We start from the raw sequence: 20,225 nt of genomic DNA on the forward strand, positions 1-20,225 counted from the left end.
AATTTTTACTAACATATATTAATACTTTTCAAACAATTTCCAAAATGCAGCCAAATTAGTGCAATTTTTGTACTCTTATTTAGGAAAATTAGGTGTTAACAATGTAGTTAATTATGCAAGTAGGAATTGATCGTGTATGTCTTTGTTTAAATTTTTCGAAAATGCTCTAACAGGTTTGTATGATTACTATCTTGATTTTACTACAAGTTACAGAAACTTTAACTAATTTTAACTCTGCAAGCATTGTTGCTTCCATAATAAATTTCTAAAGTTTTTAATTCTGTATAGTAAAAAAACCAAACATGCAGTCAGTTTTAGCAGCAGTACGATTTTATTTCGAGCACCAATAAAAAAAAGGAAAAAACACCCAGTTTTAAGCTTCGTTAAAACATATTTACATTTCCATCATGTTAATTACATCTTCTCCACCAATAACTCCCCCGAACCGATTCTCGCATTGGCAGGTTTGACTAAATGGTGACATTTCTCTACCTGGTCCATTGATCAGTTGTTCAATCTTTTCTTGCGGTATTTTGCCTGTATAATTAGAAAAGAATATATAGTAGGGTGGGGTAAGATAGATCACAGTTTCATTCTATTTTCTATTCCCAATTGAAAGAATTTTCTATTCCAACAAAAGAACATTCAAAAAATTATAAAACCGTATTCTCATGACTTTCATGGACGTTGTTATTTTTTAAAAACATGATCAGAATATTTGGATATTATGTGCTAAAGGTGTCCCGTCTTACCCCACCCTACTCTATGTAAAATGGAAAATTGTGTTTAGTTTCATAGATAGCCATTCTGCTAGTAAATCATGTATCTTTTTACAATTCTTATTTATCTCTTTACCTACTAAGCTACTTTCAATAATGTTTCACCTAAAATTCAATATTCTAATTTTCCAGACTCTTTACCTGCAAGATGTACCATAACTTGAGCACACCCATTTCTCACAAGTGGAACCTGAGGAGCGTGTATTACAACCACTCTCATCCGTGCAATGCCGAGCAGTTTTGATACAGCAGAAGTGAAACGGTAACTGTAGACATATTTTTTTGGTAACTTAATATTCTAAAAAATGTCACTTTCTATTCTATATGGGTGAGGTCATTTTGGGAGGTGTAATATGGGGGTCTTATACTAGAGATGCCCCATCACCCCAAAATATGTTACTTATCTTTAAATAGGAAAGTCCATTTTGAATAAACAGATGTTTTTATTGTTTAAAACTTACCATTAAAATGTATTTTGAAATTGAATATCCAAATAACCTTCTAATCAAATTTTCTATTGCTATTTCTTATTGTTTAAAATGTAATATTATTTGTATTCTGAAATTTTATTCAAATAACTTACTAATCATATTCTACTGTTGCTGGATAAGATATTGTAAAGATATTTGTTGTTGGTATAATATTTGCACAACCTTTCCTTGGTGCTCCACCACGTTGGTAGTGAAATACAATGGACCTACCAAGCACTGTAAAACAGGTTGTTTATACATGTATTATCACTACTGAATTAATTAAATTAGTGTATTTGTTCAGATAGGACTTTTTGTAATGTAAGGTAAAAGTAAACTTGGTGCTTTTTTTGTGTAATGTGTTTAAAGTGCGACAAAGAAAAAGTTTTTAAACATTCAACACTTAAGGGTTTGGTCATTCTTTCTGTTTGAAGTAAAATAAAGTAAAGGATTCCAAATATTTAACACTTTAGGTTTTGTTATTTTTTTTGTGTTTGGACTCTTAGAGTAAATTGAAAAGTTTGTTTGGATTGAGATAAATAAAAAGTTTTTAAACAATCAAGACTGTAGGGTCTGGTAAATTTGTTAGGGTGCTTCTGTGATCAAGATAAACTTGTTAAAACAAATTGTTCATACCTGTTTGGTCAGTATGTAAAGGTAGATCTGTATCCACAACCCTTTTTCTTCCACTACCAATATCATATTGCATCTATACCCAAAACTCAGGTTTAATTTTTAGCCTTAACGTTTTCATTGTTTTGCTTACATGTTTCTTGCTTATGTCACCTACTTCACAAGCAAGTGGGTTGGTTCTACTACAGTATGTTGCATAGGCAGGACTTCCAAGGGGTGCCATGTATGGATTAAAGTGTGCTGAAATAAGGTAATTTTACTGTTTAATACTAAGATACCTGCACTGCTGTTGGGACTTCATAATAATAATTTTATTTACAGAAAAAAGGATATAGAGACATATCAACAGTTGTTAAAACACGCTTACAGTTGAAAACATATTTACATTTAATTGGAAGAAAATAAGTGTGGTCGCTACACCTAACAGACAAACGAGCCGTTTATATTTAATTACTATCAAGTTAAACTTCTAATATAAAACAAAAATGTGCAAATACATAAAAAATAGTTCCAAAGTGTTAATGTTATGAACTTACACATTGCCACTCCACATGAATCTTCTGCTACAACTGGATCGACATGGATATGGTAGTTGTGCCCTGGTGTCTACATGGATAATTTGTAACAAAGTTAATACAAGTTGCCCATTTCACTTTGTATATGCAACACATACAAATATGTTGTGCTACAGCAATTAGTATTACCAATTCCAGCATTTATTAATCCTTAAGTGACCTAACAATTTGGCAAGTTATAACACAAGTGTCATATTATAGACCATACACTGTAGTTTCATACACCTTTTGCACATTAATTTAGACCTCAAAATCAATATTACACCATACTTACTACTGTGGTGCTTCCATTAGGGTAAACAAGGTCTATTTCCATAGTAGTGTCCGAGGATGACCCATCTTCATACACAACCTGTCTCTGTTATATTAAACCTTTATAAACGAATGGATTTTCATAAATTTTTTAGAAACTGACCAGATTTATCCAGCCATCAAACACCGTAGAGAATTGCACTCTTGCTTTGATTACATGTCCTGTACTGTCTGAAGGTTGATCCAATAGATCTGAGCACTGCCATCTGAAAGTAAGGTAATTTAAACTGATATTTAATTCCAACTAAGCATGTCTATGTAACTTATGTAACAAAAACACACACAGGTGATTTGTTTTGTACACCTTGTGCCAGCTTACGAGTTGCCAAGTATGTTACTGTGACGGTGGTTATTTTTGGTAATTTGGACAACCCATTAGTGACCACTGGGTTAAGGCAATTGTCGTTGGGTGTCTTGCGCGAGGGCACATATGCCAACAATGGTAGCAGCGTAGAGCCATAAACAGTCCTTTTCATTGTTAATTGTCTTGCTAATATGGAATATTATGTGCTAATCTATCTTACCCCACAGTACTATATTTTACTACTTACCTTTGCCCAGTGGTCTTATATACTACAACAGACCCGCCAGCAATACTAAGATCTGTAGTCAGTGGAAGATTGTCATCCATATAGTCAGGCCTTATGTGGTGAAGCTTGGTTAATAGCCCGTGCTTTCCTGCAAGATTTCCAACTTTGTATTGGTCCTCTGTTCCAATTGTTGGCATTAGAACTAGAAGAGTCAGATAAAGTGTATTTACAAACAGGTGTTAATGCAGTGAAATAAAATTACGCTCAGTTACAAAGATTAGAAAAATATTGTCAGTTAGCTATGAGAAATTAGGTTTGTATGGAGAATAAAAGGTCATGGAACAAAGGTTTTGAGAATTGCTACAAATTGAGTAGACTGAATTTTACTTAATGTTTATGGTATTGTACTTTTTAAGACATGTCATTCGATGTTTAAAGGTGGCCGCAATTTTACAGAGGTTTTTATGTAACAAGAACTAATGCTTGGTAAAACGCATAACATATGTAAACTATTAACAAGAAAATTATAAAAGTTAGTCTTACATGGTGGAGTAACATTAAACGGGTTGTATACCCCAGCAGCAGAAGTACACGACATTCCCAATAGTGGGTTTTCGTGAATATTGTATCTCGTAGCTTTACCAGCAAGACCATACAGTTGTCCAGTCATCTAGAAAATATAACTATGTTCGAGAGCAGCATAAGAAAAGGTAGGAGTAGGCTAATTAATTTTTTGAAAGTGTTTGCTGATTTTAAAGTATATTAATTGAGAGAATCTAATTTATACTGGGTTTGTTTAGCAATTCAAACTAGGTGGGCTATTTATAAGAATCAGTTAAATGCATTAGTGTAACACTAGCTCCTGTAAGCTACATGTATGTATATTACTTAAGGCGTATTCTACTTTGTCAAATGACCCTTTTTAAGGGAAATGTATATCTCTTATTAGTACACTGCTTGTTGGACTTGTTGTTTGTTTCATTTTCGTAGTATTAATCTAAGAAGCATTTGTGTGTACGACGTTTTGTAAAATACCAACCATCACATCGTCGTATTGAGACTTTTGTTCGAACGTAATTTGCCCGAAAATTTCCTCCATTTCGCCTCCCCGCCAAGGGTCGCTAGAGGTCTGTACTTTATGCACATGCAGCTTCGTGATATTGGCACAAGCGTATCTACCACCTCCACCGTTAGCAACATGAACCACCATAGACCTGCGCATTACATAGGCAGTTTGTGGTTACATTTTATGCTTGTATAACTCAGCCACAATAAGGGTGACTAGCAATTTGGCATCATAAAATGCATTAAACTGTTTATTTTGAAACCTCATTTGGGTAGGTTATAATATAAATGCAGCAGCAATATTTCGGTAATAATCATGTTCATATAGTAGGGTTGGGGAAGATGGGACACCTTTAGCGCATAATATCCAAATATCTTGATCGTGTTTTAAACAATTAACAAATGTCTAAGATACGGTTTTATAATTATTTTAATTTTCTTTGTTTACTACCAAATGTAACAAGAAAATAGAATGATAAGGTGTCCCATCTTCCCCCATCGTACTATACATATTATTCTTACCGTCCAACCACCGAATCTGGGCCTTGCAGTGGCAAGTTTGAGTCGGTTATGAAAAATTTCCCCCTTCCTAAAAGCATAGGGTCAATATCGAGTCCTCGGTTGCGTCGTGAGAGGTCTCCTAGCTCACATACGGACGGGTTGTTTGCGCAAGCTGAGGCGTAGTTTCCGGTAACTGGTACCTAATATTAGAAGGACAGATTAACTTTAAAATAGTCGTATGGTAGGGCCGGGGAAGACCGGACACTTTTAGCACATAATATTCAAATATCTAGATCGTGTTCTAAACAATTAACAACATAAGGTAACTCCGGCCCTAAACCTGTATCCTATATTGGTTAAAGTCAGCGCGCTTAGCAAAATGTAACACGTCGCCGCTATTTTTCGGCTATTTTTTAATTTACCCCAACGAAATATACAAAAAGTTTCTTTACACACCGTAAGTGGAATTTTGAACTCATGCCAATCGCTTCAAAGATTACAACTATTTTAAAAGTGTAGTTGCACGCTTATAGCCTCAGGGTAAATTAATAAATACAACTTCTTACCGCGGCTGGGTTGTAGTGTGGTCCTGCACTGCCGCAGTCAAAATAACTTGCAATCGGGCTCACATGTACGTGGTAATTATGCGATCTTGTGTTTGATCCACCCTGTTTCGAAATAAACACGTCTCGCACCTGTTTACGATTGAAAGCATTGGTGGGCAAAGCTGTTAATTTGCAAGCTTAGTTTCATGCAATAGTTCTTTTAAAATTTTGCGTTAAGTTGATACTGTTCAGTATCTTTGTTAGTTAGATTAATCCGAGGTCGCTTTACTCTTGAAGAAAAATGTTAAGCAATCTCAAATCGACTCAACATAAGCTTAAATTACACATAGGACACACTTTATTTGTAACGTTATTTAGAAGGGCGGGGAATGTGGGACAGCGTTTTATTATACTTTTTCGTTCCATTTGGTAGAAAACGAAAGAAAAATGCATTTAGTTTTTTATTAATTTCCGTTGTTATGTAGTTACCCGACCACACAGAATACCACTAACAATAATCCTGCAGCGCCTGCACGGTTTTACTATAGTACATTGAAACAGTGTTTACACTACTATGGTTTTACCAAGTAAAAATAGTTTCGGTTTTTCAAAACCCAACGAAAATTCCATACCATGTTCGCTAAATCTCCGAACAAAATCGTATCTGCTGAAGAATCCATTGCATTTTGACGCAGGTACATTTTTCCGTACGCTGGATATTTAAACTCTGCTATCGCGGTGATCATTTCTCCGACCTCGTGAATATTTGTACATAATCTGAATATTTTGAGGGTAGTTATAGCTGCGGTGCTACGGCAAGCTGGTACGGAGCACTTTAAATGTGTTTTGAAACATGTTAAGGCGGACTTTCCGGGGTATTGGGCAAAATCTGGCGCGAAAAGCTCAGTTCGCATGGCTTGCCACGCTGTAGAACCGCGCCCGTTTAGAATATAACTTTAAAAAAAACACATGTATTACCACATATACTCCAAATTATCTGTCACACACCTGCTCCCGTTTATATCGTGAAATGCAATAGATCTCCCGATAATACTGTTAGGTCCGTACAAAGGCAGGTTCCAGTCCATATACGTTTCGCTGATACTGCTTGTCTCAATACCGCCATACTTGCCAGCCAAATCACCTTAAAGTATACGTAAAATAAAGTATAAATTTTTGGCATTTGTAAAAGTGTTTGAAAGTGGTGGGGAAGATTCCGAAGATGTTACAACTTTTCATTATATTTTCTCGTCCAATTTTGTAGTAAACAATGAATATACAAAGAGTTAGAACACGGTATTATCATGACTCCAATATACCGGTATTAATTCTTAAAACACGATCAGGATATTTGGATGTATATTTCTTTATGCTTACAAATTTAGCGTTTTTTTTATTAACATCTATTGCAGCTTTACGTTTTCTTAATAAGTAAGTTCAAAATACTTATACAATGTATCAAACTATGCGCTTATAGCACTCTCACCTATTTGGTACATATCACACGTTCCCACCAAATCTCTTATATTGTCTCCCGCATTATATGGGTTGTACCTCGCACTGACAGTTGCATTTCTGCACCTATCTTCATCGCCAGTTAGTCGTTGAGGTACTGGGAATGTTCGAATATCGTACCGAACTGGCAACCCCTATAAAACAGACTAAGTTGGGTGGGGAAAATGGGACACATTTTTACACTATTCTGTCGTCCTATTTGGTAGTAAACAAAGATACGCGATCTGGATATTTGGGTATTATGTGATAAAGGTGTCCCATCTTACCCCATAGAGTTGTTTTGCAGCTTGTTTAAAATGCTTTGGCTGGCAAATTTTAAACCCCTTTTCTAAATAAAATTATGCCAACTCCGGTTTTATGGTAATAAGTTATTTTGGTCAAATGTTGTAATTATTTACCTGCAGTCCAGTAATACTGATGGTAGTGACAGTCGGTTCAAACACAGAATTTTGCTGAAAATTAATCGTCCCTCTCACACCGCCCCACGATAAACGAGCCGACGCAGATTTTGGAAGAACCATTTTAATTTTTCCGCATGATATAACTTGGCCTGCTTCCAGTAGAACTGGATGGGCTGTTAGATCATGACGACCCGGCAGGAAAAATGTCGTTACGAGTCCTGTGGAAAATAAAATTCCGTTAAGGAGTCTTTTTTATATAAAACATAAAAGGCAGTGGGAATCGGTCTTAAAATACAGTAGGGTGGGGGGAAATAGGACATATTATGATTTTATTTTCTTGTCCCATTTAGTAGTAAACAAAGAGCATTTAAAGAATTATAAGACTGAATCCTCACGACTTACATACTAGACTGTTGTTAATTGTTTAAAACATGATCAGGCTATTCGGATATTATGTGTTAAAGGTATCCCATCTTCCCGCACCCTACTTATATATATTCTTAAAAAACCGTCAGGCCTTTAGTTTAATTCTTTTGTACAGTTGATATATATCTAGAGTTTTTTGAAGAGTTGTACTTCATAGTTACCTCTGGATCCATAGCGTCCGACTTTCACATGGCGAATAAGCTTAATAGCACAGAGTGTACTGCAGTTGTATTTCTCAAACGCCCCTTTCTTCGAAACACCGAAAAATATGTTACTCAAATTTCGCGCACCAGTTTCAGAAGCCGCTACAAGGTTTGTGACGATAAATAGTCCCTCAGTTGATCTGCGTGCCCTGCAACAAAAGATGGTGGTATCTGGTGCATTTGCGTTTCGACCAGCCTGTTAAACGCTTCCTTATATAAAGAGTAGGGTAGGGAAAGACGAACTTTAGGATGTGATATCCAAATATCCGGTCGTGTTTTAAACAATTATCAATAAAAGGCGTGAGAATGTGGTTTTTATTTCTTTGACTATTCTTTGTTTACTACCGAATGGGGCGAGAAAATAGAATGGAAAGTTACGAAGAATAAAATACGTAAAATAAAATATACGATTCAAATGGTGAACCAAACGACGATTGTAACACAACCCTGCAACTTTCTACCTCTCACCTCAGCACTGCTTTGCCAGATACCTCCCCATTAAACCGAACCACATATGTTATCACTTCTTCATTGGAGGGGAGGATCACAGCACAAAGATCAGGATCGTTTCCTCCACCTCGGATGACAAGGGATCGATGGAAGATCATGTCATCGTTTAGTCCTTGGATCTTCACCGTTCTTTCATTCGCAACCCCTTCGTTTTAAACGGTATATGTTCAGATTGAATATAATCTATTATACTTGCATTAGTACCAAATTAAATTACATAGTAGGGTGGGAGAGGATAGAACACCGTTTTATTTTATTGTCCCACTTAGTAGTAAACAAAAAAACTTTCAAAAAATATAAAACCGTATTCATACGACTCCCAGCATAGATCGGTGTTAATTGTTAAAATACGATTAGGATATCTGGATTTTATGTGCTAACGGTGTCCCATCTTACCCCACAGAACTATATATATATATAAGTGTGTATAAAAACGTTATATTGTGACGATAAACAGTCCCTCAAGGTAGAAAACATGCGCTCGAAAAGCACTTCAGTTTTAAATGTCATTTATTTTATCTTTGCTTGGCGGGACAACGAAAATCTCTTTTACCACGGGTCTTCAGTTTTGTACACCTCGTGTCCGCTTATATATCACATTTGTGTGTGATTTTTTATGTTTGGCTGATAAGTTGGACAACCCATTAGTGACCACTGGGTTAGAGCAATGTTTTGCGTCGTTTTAACTATAAAGTTTTACAACATTTGCATATATTTTACACGAATAGCGTATACTGTGTTATAATTTATAAACCGAGAACGTATTTTTGGTAAGATTTTTATGTGAGATTGGGATAGGGTTTAGCATGTGTTAAAATTTATAAACTAAAATGTAATTTTGTGTGATATAGAAATAGGGTCTGCATAATTGCTACATGTCAAAGTAATCTTTACTGTACATACCTGGCAAAGGAATAGAAGATCCATCGACCATAGACTGCTGTGCAACAACAGTGCAGTAGTGAACTGCAGTTAGTCGTTGGCTGTAAAGGTTAATAGATGCCATTAGAATAATAACATTAATATTTTAAGGCTTGCCAGCAAAAGTCAAGCTAACGGACTTCTATACGTAGGTTTTTATTAGTCGTTAAGTGTAACACATAGTAGGATGGGGGGGAGATTGGATACCTTTTTATTCTACTTTCTCGTCCCAATTGGTAGTAAACAAAGAACATTTAAAGACCTATAAAACCGTATCTTTACAACTCCAAAAATAGTGCTGTTAATTGTTTCAACCACGATCAGGATATCTTGATAGTATGTGCTAAAGGTGTCCTATCTTCCCCCACCCTACTACATATCGTGCAGTTTAAGCACTTTATGTGTTAATGTATGAGTGGCATTGTATCACAACATATCCTAATTGCAGTTAATCGAACGGACAGGTAATGAATAGCTCAATAAAATAAATGTCAATTCCGGCAACAGTGATTGGTGCGACGACTGTAGTTGACGTTGTTTCAATTAAATCATTACATTTTTAAATTTTAAAGCATGCAACCTATTTATCTCTCGTGTGTCCGGGCAATGACAGTCGTTTTTACGAACCAGGAACATCTGAGTTACCACATATGTCGCAGCATTTGCTTAACGTCTTTAATTATTTGCAGCGAACAAAAATATAGTAGGGTGGGGGAAGATAGGACACCTCTTCATTTTATTTTCTTGTCGCATTTAGTATAGTAAACGAAAAAATCAAAGCATTATGAAACCGTATCCTCACGACTCCCATAGACCGTTGTTATTTGTTTAAAACACGATCAGGGTATTAAAATACCATGTGTTATAGGTGCCCCATCTTCCCCCACCCTACTATATGTAAATAATTTAAAACTTACCCGAATAGGGCTGGAACTTGGGCGATTTGAAAAATATTATATCTATTTGTGGCAGGTCCACTGAGAGATACTGTTACCATCATGTCGTCATCGTTTCTATGAAACGTCACTTCCCCTTTATAACCTGCTATATTGATCATAGCTCGATACGGCGAGCTGTGCACCAGCTGGAACACTATATATAAAATGTTTTCTGTAACTTCTGCTGTTATGCATAATGTAAATTATATTTAAGCGGCTCATTTAGTATAAAAGGGTGGGGTATTTCCGACGTTTTGTCTGCCATTCGGCAAGACTTAAAAAAATGTTGTACATTTTAATTGTGTAGTATATCATACAACATGCTTAGGGATGTAATTTGAAATAATATATGTAACTTATTTATCCCCGCGTTCAGGGTAACGGTATCTTTAGTGCTCTGTTTCACACGTTGCGAGCGCTGTGTTTGTTGCGCGAGTACTCTGTTTACACATCTTGTGGTCGCCACTATGTAACCTTGTGGGTTATTTTGTATCACCATACTATATCTCAATAAGCCTTATTACTTGTTTTGTGTCATTTTGTTTCGTACCCATCATGTTGCATACGTATGCACAGTTATACACGTTTTAAATATAGCAGTGAGGGGGAAGATGGGACGCCTTTTATTCTAGTTTCTTGTCTCATTTGGTAGTAAACAAAGAACATTTAAATAATTATGAAACCGTATCTTCACGACTCTGGTACACCGTTGTTAATTGTTTAAAACATGATCAGGATATTTGGAAATTGTGTAAAAAAATAAATGCTTTCTATATTCTCCAATCCTGCTATATGTTATACAAAAACACTATAAAGATAAATTCAACGCATAACATAAACAATTATCTACTTACCAGCAAATAGGAAGCACAGAAGCTGAAAAGTACGCTCCATGGTATCCGTATAAAACGCTACCAAATTTCCTTAACAAAACAGAGCACCTCAAATGGTAAACATAAATTACTAAAATATAATCTGACAGACAGTTTATATGTCAACCTGTACAGTTTTAGATATTCTGAAATCGTATAACTCAAACGCTTTCTAAATCAGCCTTGACTTTGCCGTAAGCCTAGTTACAAGCGTTTCATTTAATTAGAACGACTTTTAATCGCCTGTCAAGTTATTGGCTTCTTTTTCACGCTATACCTGCCAAGAATTTTATCTTCAGACAACAATTTATATTTTCTCATGATTTTGGCTTTGCAGTGATTTTGCACAAATAACCGGTTGTGCCGCTATACCGACTGAACAAAATTTAGCCACTGCGCCAGCTGTCTGAACGAGGTGTATTTTTGGCAGTACGTTAGTTGGCGCTATAGAGTCGAAACGTGAATATTTTTTGTTGTTTTGGTGTGTTAATACTATAAGTTCAATTTTAAATCTTATTAAAGGTTGTTTTAAAACCGCATGCATTCTGCTGGGAAGTCAAATAAATATGAAAAGGCAATACCACAGAATGTAAAGTAAAGCAACTGTTTTTATTACGCGTTGTGTTGTATATATAGTAGGGGGAGATGAAAAACTTTTCCATTCTATTTTCACGTTCCTTTTGGTAGTAAGCAAAAAACATTCAATGAAATATAAATGTGTATCCCCGTGACTCCCATAAACTGTCGTTAATTGTTTAAAAGACAATCAGGATATGAAGTGATAGACGTGACCCGTCTTTCCCCACTGTATTGTAGTGTGGGGTAATATGGGACACCTTTTCATTATACTTTCTCGTCACATTTGGTAGCAAACAAAGAAAATTCAAATAATTATAGAACTGTATCCTCCCGACTCCCATATACCATTATTAATTGTTTAAAACACGATTTGAATATTTTGACGTAAAGTGATAAAGGTGACCCGTCCCCCACTGTACCACGCGAAAATGATTGGACTTGACATTTCCGGCATTAAACAGCGTGGTCTAATCTACGTACAAACACACCCACACGCTTAGCCAATCAGCATCGAGCGTATAGGCGTGGCGAAGCTGACGTCATTATCGATTCATAAATTTATCTTGAGTTCACTTGGGAAATTTTACTTTGCAATTGATAATAAATGATAAACTTTTAATGTTTTTTCTTTGATTCCAAAAATATTTAAGTATTTGTTTGAATTTAATATAAGTAAGAATGACTTTGAAATAAGTCCACTAAATAAAGTAAGATGGGGTAAGACGGTACTTGTTTTCATTTACTTTTCTCGTTCCATTTGGTAGTAAACGAAAAGTTATAAAATATTTATGTGAAACTGCATCCTCACGACATTAAATGACAGTTGTTAGGTGTTATAAACACGAAAAGAAAATATGTCTTAAAGGTAACTATCATCTTACCCGTAGCCCGTAGTACTATATTCGTGTAATTATGACTTAACGAAACTCGTGACGTAACGTGATGACATCAGTGTTACCACAAGGTCGAATGATGAAAGAATAACGAAACACTGAACACGTATGTTAGGCTGGGGCTATTTTAATTTTTCCCAGTGGGATACCAGTTGCATCATGCTGTTAGGGATTGAAACGTTCAAAGGTTCTTTAAAGGATATTTAAAAGCAACCTATTGGTTTTCGTCACCGCGTTTTAGCCTGGGATCACGTAGGGTTGGCGGTCTACGTGAATTCCAACACGTACCTTAGACAGCATAGGATGAGCATGCGTGTATATATAGTAGTCGACATAAGCAGGCCAGAGACGAGGTCACGCTAGGGATTCAGTTAGTCGCATGTTTTGTGTTTTAAATTAAAGGTTAATCGCATCACTGCTGCCAAGGGCCTTCAGTCACCTCATGCATATTTAAAACACTGCATATTATCGATATTCGTTATCGAATTAAGTAAACAATTTAAGGAAGAAGATTTTATTAAAAAAAACCCTAACATTTTCGGTAATCTTAAAAAAATACCAAAATTGTTTTTCTTAGTAAAATAGTTCCCCTGTCAGTATGGTTTAGTTACCTTTAAGAGAAAGGTTATGCCTATGTAATAACCAAGCCCCTTTACCCATTGTATTTGGTAGCTAACGCGTATAGTGGCGCAATGACTCATAGTTCGTAGTAAGCGTGTTTATACAAAATATTTCCCATTCGGTTTTTATTGTCGTCGAAACGTGGCACGAATACTCCACGCTGATTGGTCAAGCGAGGGGCGTGGAAACCCGCCTTTTTCCTGCCTGATTTTCGCTTGTTTAGTAACTGTGAAGAATTCGTTCAAACGCCAGTTCCAGGTCCTTACCAACTTTGTCGCGTTCCATATGTGTAAGGATGTGAAGCGTTTCTGTAATTCTACACTGGCGTTTATGCTCTGTTAGAATGCCTTGTAAGCGTGTCGTATTTAGCATAGCGCTTCGGAAGTGCCTATTTAGCTAAGTTGTCCTTTAGCACGTTGTCAGCATAAAATCCTAACCGATTTAGGTAAATTATGTAACAGTTCTTACGTTAGTGTTGAGTACCCTAGCGTACTTAAGTGCTATACTTTATAATGATAAGTAATAGCATTCAAATGCCCTGTGTTTGTATAGTATTTACAGCTTTAGCACTAGACGTAGAGCAAAAAAATAAATAATTTAAAAAAATGTTTTTTAGCTGCTTTTAAAGTTTTTATTAATTGTTAAAGAAAATCAACAAAAAATGTCTGGAGATACTGCTTTGGTGTCAAGCAATGAAATAGTAAGATTTATTTGGTTTTGTTTACTGTGTTTGCCCATACTGTTAGTGTGTAAGCAAGTTGTTTGCTTGGTAGTTGTAAAAGCTGTTTAACATGTGTGTTTATTAAAGTTTGTGTTTATACAATATTAACTGTTGACAGTTTTAAGTGTGTAAAAGTAGATCTTCAACATAAAATGTAAATATTTATTTATCTCTTCGAATACAATAGTAAAGATCAATTTTTTTTTATATATGTAACGTAATATTGATTTACCTTTTCAAATACAGTAGTTTAGAAGGCAATTAGCAACAAGCTACAGTTGTTAAAACACGCTACATACAAGTTAAAACTACTTTAATAAAAAGAGTAAAATTCAGAAATACAAAGCGTGGTTGATGAACCCAAAATCGAAATAAAAAAAACTAAAAAGTGTGTGAGAAAGTATCTTTATTCTAAGTACATATGTAGTTATGACAGGTAACGTACATGGTGGATTTGTGCGAACCAGAATTACCAAGTTCGAACAAGCTGCAGACAGATGGAGAAAATAGTAGCAGCAACAAACCTGCAAGATTAGATCATTTATTGAGGGTCAGATTATGTAATATGAGGATAAACTTAGATTTCATGCAGATTAAATTAAAGCTTTTTCAAAGTAGATAATCTGATAATGAAAGATTAGAGTTTTTTGATCCAGGCAGTTATTAAAACCATGCAAGTTTTTTATTAGGTAGTTTACCTATTTAGACTTTAGGTTAGAAAATAGGTGCTTTATGTAATCATATTTTTAAAGTTTTTGACTTTTTAAATAAATTTAAATTTTCATTTTAGTAACAAAAGCATACCTATTGTAGTGCATGTAAAATAAAAAAAGGATTTTATATTTTTTCCTCATCCTAAACATAATCTTGTTTACAGAAACCAGTTGCAACATTTTCATTGGTTGTTGGGGTGCTTTTCTCTGTGCTCGGCTCTTCTTTCCAGTATGGTTACAACATTGCTGTTGTAAATGCCCCTGCTGATGTAAGTACCTATGTTTTATTTAAAATTTAGCTAATCAGCAATAGTAAGGTGGGGAAAGATGGGACACCTTTTCTATCAATCTTCTCGTACCATTTGGTTTTAAAGAATGAAAATTCCAAGAATGATATGCCTGTATCCTTATGGCTTTCATGGACCGCTGGTAATTACTAAAAACACGATCAGGATATTCGAATATTATGGGCTGAAGGTGTCCCATCTACCCCCACCCTACTATATATTATAATATGTATAGTATAATGTTCACTGATCTGTGATAAAAAATGAAATTAGTATTTGATAAAAAAATCACATGGCAGGTAAAATGTTGGTCACAATAAAATAATTTTTACTAGAAGTTTATTTTATTTGAAATAAATATATATGTATATTTAATTTTAACTATTTTTAGGAAATTAAAGATTTTTACTTTGGAACTGACTGTCTCAACATAACATCGGCACCTCCATTGAACATCAGTAACTTAACAACGCAAGCAGCAGAAGTGGGACAATGTGTAAGTTTTCTTTACCTGTTCTTACATAATATATAAATATATATATATATATAGCTCATTTAGGTGTTTATACAGAACATTAAGTGTTTATATAATATAGCACGTTTGTCTGCTAGGTGTAGGGGCCCTGCTTATTTTCATTCAATTGATTGTAAATATGTTTTTAACTGTAAGCATGTTTTAAAAACTGTTATTTTTTGTCGCTATATCTTGTCTTTTGATTTAAAATCTTTCTAAATCTTCGCTACCGTAATCGGAGAGACAGATAAAGTTATTAGTATTTTTATATTATTATTAGAAGTTTTTAGCGACCATACACACCAAACCTAGGGTGGCAAGTGGGGCAGACTGCAGCCCCAAAATTTCTTATTTTACCCAATGAACTAATAATACACATGGGGGTTTAATAGGATTTGAGACAGTTTGGCTTTTTTTCCTGCACTTTATAAAATTTGGCGCCTAAGACCTTAACCCATTACTTATTTATGTACCACCCTTTCTGTATTCTTACACCAATAATTAAAACTTGTTAAATTGTAGGTAAAGCTAAAGTCCCACACCACTTACAGAGAAAACATGTTCGCCATCGCTGTGTCTGCTTTTGCAGCAGCTGGCATGGTGGGTTCACTTCTGGTTGGCCCCGTGGTGGGAAAATTCGGGAGGTAAAATTTGTTTTTGTTTACCGTTATCCTTTTACTACAGTATATGCCATCTATTTTATTTATCTATTATGAATGTAACTTACTTTATCTTCGCAAGGCCGGCACACAACAGTCGTTATACTAATAATAACACAGGTGTGTATACACGTCCTGCTAGCTTACGAGTTACTAAGTATGTGCTTTGAAAGTCCGAAGTTATATGCTACTAATCTATGTATACTGTTTTGTCTGCAACACAAGTTATGTGGCAAAACTGGCATTGAGATTTTTTGCCAATTCTTACTTATGTTCCAGTTCCATATTTCTAAAATATTTTTCACATAACAGGCGTGGTGCTTTCATTGTGAACAATGTCATTTCCATAGTCGCAGCCATTTGCTTGGGAACAGCCAAGGCAGCTAACAGTTTCGTACTTATTATTATCGGACGTGTCTTCATTGGTGTCTTTGCAGGTAAGACATTTATTTATAAATTTAAAAAAAAAGTTTTTTGTTTTTTAAATTTTGACATTTTTTTTAATCTGAGAAAAGAAGAATTTTTTTTATTCTAGTAGTAAGTAGTAGTAGTTGAATTGTTCGGTTCTGTTTTAAGTTTTTAACTTTTTTATGAGCTATATACCATACTTTCTCTTGCCTTTAAGCTTTACATTATAAAGGTAGGATAATGTTCATTGTTCACAAATAACATTTATTGTTGTATTGTAGTATCTTAACCTAACTTAACCTTCACGCCTATGCCACACCCTATTTAAAATATGTTTTTTTCTTTGTTTTGTTTCAGTACTAGCGTAGGGCATAGCATTGATTCGATGTATAGTATGTTATTAACAATGGGGACTACATTTTTGTATTGTAGTTCAAAATATCGTAACCTTCACGCATACAACACACCCTATTTACAAGTTCTGCTGTGTTTTGTTTTAGTGCTAACAAAGGTGTATACTCTGACATTGACAACGTATATTTGCTGTATTGTACCTAAAATTATCTTGACCCTGCTTTTTCCACCACACTCCAGGCCCTGTTACAAGTTTGTTGTGTTTTGTTTCAGTACTAGCGTAGGTGTATGCTGTATAGTATGTCCTTGCCAATGAAAATGAGACTACATTTTTGTATTGTACTTCAAAGTATCTTAACCTTAACGCCCATGGCACACCCCATTTACAAGTTTTTCTGTTTGTTTCAGTACTAGCGTAGGTCTCTCCCCTAATTTCTTTGTCCCAGGCTACTATAGCAAAAGCCACAACCTACTATATCTGCCTTATTGTGTTTCTGTGCCATTGTAGTGATTTGACTTAATGTTAAGAATGTTTTAGCTATTTGAGTAACATTAGGAGGTCTTATATAAGGAGAATCTTTTGTTTAAGTTTAAGTCACCTGAAGGTAAACAAGCCATTCTAAAACCCCCTTGACTAAACGCTGGTTCCTGTTCCTAGTAACCCTATGTCATAACTTATAGCAAAGCTAAAAGTTTAAATATATATAATATATATATTTTTTGTGACCATAAAAATTTGTGACTATAAAAAAAATATTTATATATGTATATTTATATATATATCTTTTTTTTATGGTCTTTTTTCTCTTGTTTTGTTCATAAATGAATTAGATTAAAACGAAAAGGGTGTTTTAGAGTATAGTTGTCAATCTTATTACCAGGTAGTGAGTGACAGCAGCATATGTTATATAAATACATCTAACATCTGTTTTGACTGCGCTAACCACTTGACGCTGTCATGATATCGCATATTTATCAAGGTCTTAATTGACCTTGGCTTTATGCTGTATCTTGTGCATCTCCTAGTGTTTGAATAATAAACCCAATGCTTACTGCATTACTGGCATAATTTTGCTCTAGTTAAATTATGTGACAATTTCTACTGTTTTGCTATTTTTGTGTTCATTAAAATATGTTGAGATTATTTTTTTTTTCAATTTTACTAACCCTATTCTTATTGGCATATTTTGCTCTGGTTAAATAATAAATTATGTGATCATTTTTACCATTTCATTGTTTTTTTTTGTGTTCATTAAAATATTTTTTGACTAACATTTTCTTCATTCATTTTTTGTTTACTTTTAATTTTCTAATGGGCTACATATCAGTCACAACCGGTAGTGAGTGTTTTATTCCAGGTGTTACTTTCTGCTTGGTTTCATTTCTAAAGAGCTAGCTAGGTCATTGAATGCTTGACCATTCTGTTTGTCCTTCTTTTTCATTGTAATACCACTTGTCGAGATTTGATGTCAATCTTTCTTTTGTTGTTTAATCTTAAGGTGGCCACTATAATGGCCAGTGTGGGCCATTGTAGAAATTCCACAACTTTTTATGCTTTATCTAGTAGTAGCTAAGGTGCTTTACATTGAAACTTTACACCCTCCTGTTGACTTTGTTTTGGAAAACTTTCAACGTATTTTTTTTGGAAAATTTTGTTATTGATTAATTAAAAATACTGCACACATGTATGACATACCTTAAAAATATTTTGTGTGTCTGCCATGTGACTATATTTCTTTATGTAGACAATGTTTATTGTAAATACTTTCCTAATATTAGTCCCCAAAAAAATATGTATATATATATAAAAAAATATTTTTAATTAATATTAAAAAAATGTAACATTTTTTTACACATTTAAAAAATATTACATTGTCTGCAGAGTTGCTTTAATTTTATATATATATATTATAGCAGCCAATATTTTCAGTAAAAAAATAATACTATTTTTTAACACATTTACACATATATATATATATATTAAAAAAAAATCATTATCTTTCCAGGTCTAGCAACAGGTGTAGTACCGATGTACATTGGTGAAATATCTCCCAAACAATGGCGCGGTGCTATCGGTGTGCTTAACCAGTTACATATCACTATTGGAATTCTTGTTGCTCAGGTAAACTACCAATTTAAAGAGACATTGTATTTTAAACAGCAAAAAAATGTCTTTTAGACTTGAAACATCTGTTGTTTTGTTGCTATATCCTGTCTTTTCGTTATATGCATTTTTAAATTTTTAATAAAAATCTGTATTGGTATTGTTAGAATAAAATTATGGTCATAGTTGTTTAACATAGGGAACCTTATTCATCAATATCATGAATGTAATGTACTTTGGCTCGCTCCTTCGTATAGACACCTAACAACAGAATAAAAACTGTTTTAACCTGAAAAACCAGTGGGCTAAAAGACTAAAACACATATAACACCCATGTTTTAAAAATTTGAAGGACATGTCACCCCAGGCCCCCTAAAGGTTCCACCAATATATCATATCTCATAAGTGATGTTTTTTTCCCAAAGATTCTCGGCCTCCAAGGCATGCTCGGAAATGAACATACATGGCCGATATTATTTGCCTTTACATGCGTCCCATCCATCATTCAACTTATTGCGATCCCTTTTATGCCAAAGAGTCCCCGTTTCCTCCTCATCGATGAAGGCAAGGAAGATGAGGCAAGAAACGGTAAAAAATAAAGTTTTTTTGTGAGATTTTTATTTTGGCACCCATGACACAGGATAGACATTTTTTTCAGATGGAAGTTTTTTTTTAATATTTTATCAGAATGAAATTGTAATTTTATATGTCGAAGTATATGTTGTTGTTGGTTGTTGTTTTTCTTGTGAGAGAAGTTTTACAGTAACTACCAATACCACCCAGGATTTAGGCCGATTTTGCCCATTCGTGCACCCAAAGTGCTACAACACATTAGTTATCTAGCTAGGCTAGATCAATGCCACCAAAGTGTTTTGGCCAACAACACATATGATATGCCTTTTAGTTCTTGAAACAACCCTGAACAAACAGACTAAAAAAAATGAAAAATTGACACAAAAATTTTCCTAAAAATTTTAAATTTACAAAAATTGGTGAAAAATTGACACAAAAACTTTCACAGTTCTCGTAAAACTTCGAGGAACTGACAACGTTGTGTCCGAGATGGATGAAATGAGAGCTGAGGCGTCCGCACAATCTGCTGATGGTCACTATCCATCCCACAACTGTTTCGAGATCGCTCTGTTCGTTGGCAACTTATCACTGTATTGCTGATGA

The 20,225-nt window shown here is 34.6% G+C and overlaps 2 protein-coding genes and 1 long non-coding RNA gene across 5 annotated transcripts in view; 2 read left to right on the plus strand and 1 right to left on the minus strand.

Annotated features, from left to right (window-relative positions):
• Nucleotides 1-80: 80 nt before the first annotated feature.
• On the minus strand, nucleotides 81-11,318 carry LOC100179657. 3 transcript variants are annotated; one of them, XM_018812449.2, is made up of 22 exons: nucleotides 11,179-11,318; nucleotides 10,304-10,478; nucleotides 9,369-9,448; nucleotides 8,424-8,610; nucleotides 7,914-8,104; nucleotides 7,324-7,544; nucleotides 6,897-7,059; nucleotides 6,419-6,554; nucleotides 6,043-6,187; nucleotides 5,432-5,533; nucleotides 4,887-5,065; nucleotides 4,339-4,513; nucleotides 3,843-3,969; nucleotides 3,321-3,501; nucleotides 2,873-2,975; nucleotides 2,732-2,815; nucleotides 2,419-2,488; nucleotides 2,016-2,122; nucleotides 1,886-1,958; nucleotides 1,363-1,486; nucleotides 921-1,045; nucleotides 81-537 (listed from the first exon to the last, which is right to left on the minus strand). In XM_018812449.2, exons 1-22 carry the CDS (start codon nucleotides 11,216-11,218, stop codon nucleotides 395-397), a joined length of 2,931 nt encoding a protein of 976 aa, XP_018667994.1. In that variant the 5' UTR covers nucleotides 11,219-11,318; the 3' UTR covers nucleotides 81-394. The 3 variants fall into 3 exon arrangements, with proteins under 3 accessions (XP_018667994.1, XP_002119289.2, XP_026690969.1); XM_002119253.4 differs by having other exon boundaries at nucleotides 5,432-5,560; XM_026835168.1 differs by lacking the exons at nucleotides 1,363-1,486; nucleotides 1,886-1,958 and having other exon boundaries at nucleotides 921-1,041; nucleotides 2,031-2,122; nucleotides 5,432-5,560.
• Nucleotides 2,031-10,615, plus strand: LOC113474378. Its single transcript, XR_003396037.1, has 4 exons — nucleotides 2,031-2,132; nucleotides 2,865-2,986; nucleotides 8,443-8,624; nucleotides 10,359-10,615. It is a non-coding gene; the product is annotated as an uncharacterized LOC113474378 (long non-coding RNA).
• Nucleotides 11,319-13,905: 2,587 nt separating the features above from the next.
• LOC100181984 (solute carrier family 2, facilitated glucose transporter member 5) overlaps nucleotides 13,906-20,225 on the plus strand; it is a 15,740-nt gene continuing 9,420 nt past the window's right edge. The window contains exons 1-7 of the mRNA XM_026835205.1: nucleotides 13,906-13,989; nucleotides 14,888-14,992; nucleotides 15,402-15,506; nucleotides 16,047-16,168; nucleotides 16,496-16,620; nucleotides 18,952-19,067; nucleotides 19,475-19,637. Coding sequence (XP_026691006.1) covers nucleotides 13,951-13,989; nucleotides 14,888-14,992; nucleotides 15,402-15,506; nucleotides 16,047-16,168; nucleotides 16,496-16,620; nucleotides 18,952-19,067; nucleotides 19,475-19,637 — 775 coding nt within the window. The 5' untranslated portion in view covers nucleotides 13,906-13,950. The remainder of the gene's footprint in view (nucleotides 13,990-14,887; nucleotides 14,993-15,401; nucleotides 15,507-16,046; nucleotides 16,169-16,495; nucleotides 16,621-18,951; nucleotides 19,068-19,474; nucleotides 19,638-20,225) is intronic.

This window comes from Ciona intestinalis, chromosome 7 (assembly GCF_000224145.3).
Source record: "Ciona intestinalis chromosome 7, KH, whole genome shotgun sequence".
NCBI classification, from domain to species: domain Eukaryota; kingdom Metazoa; phylum Chordata; class Ascidiacea; order Phlebobranchia; family Cionidae; genus Ciona; species Ciona intestinalis.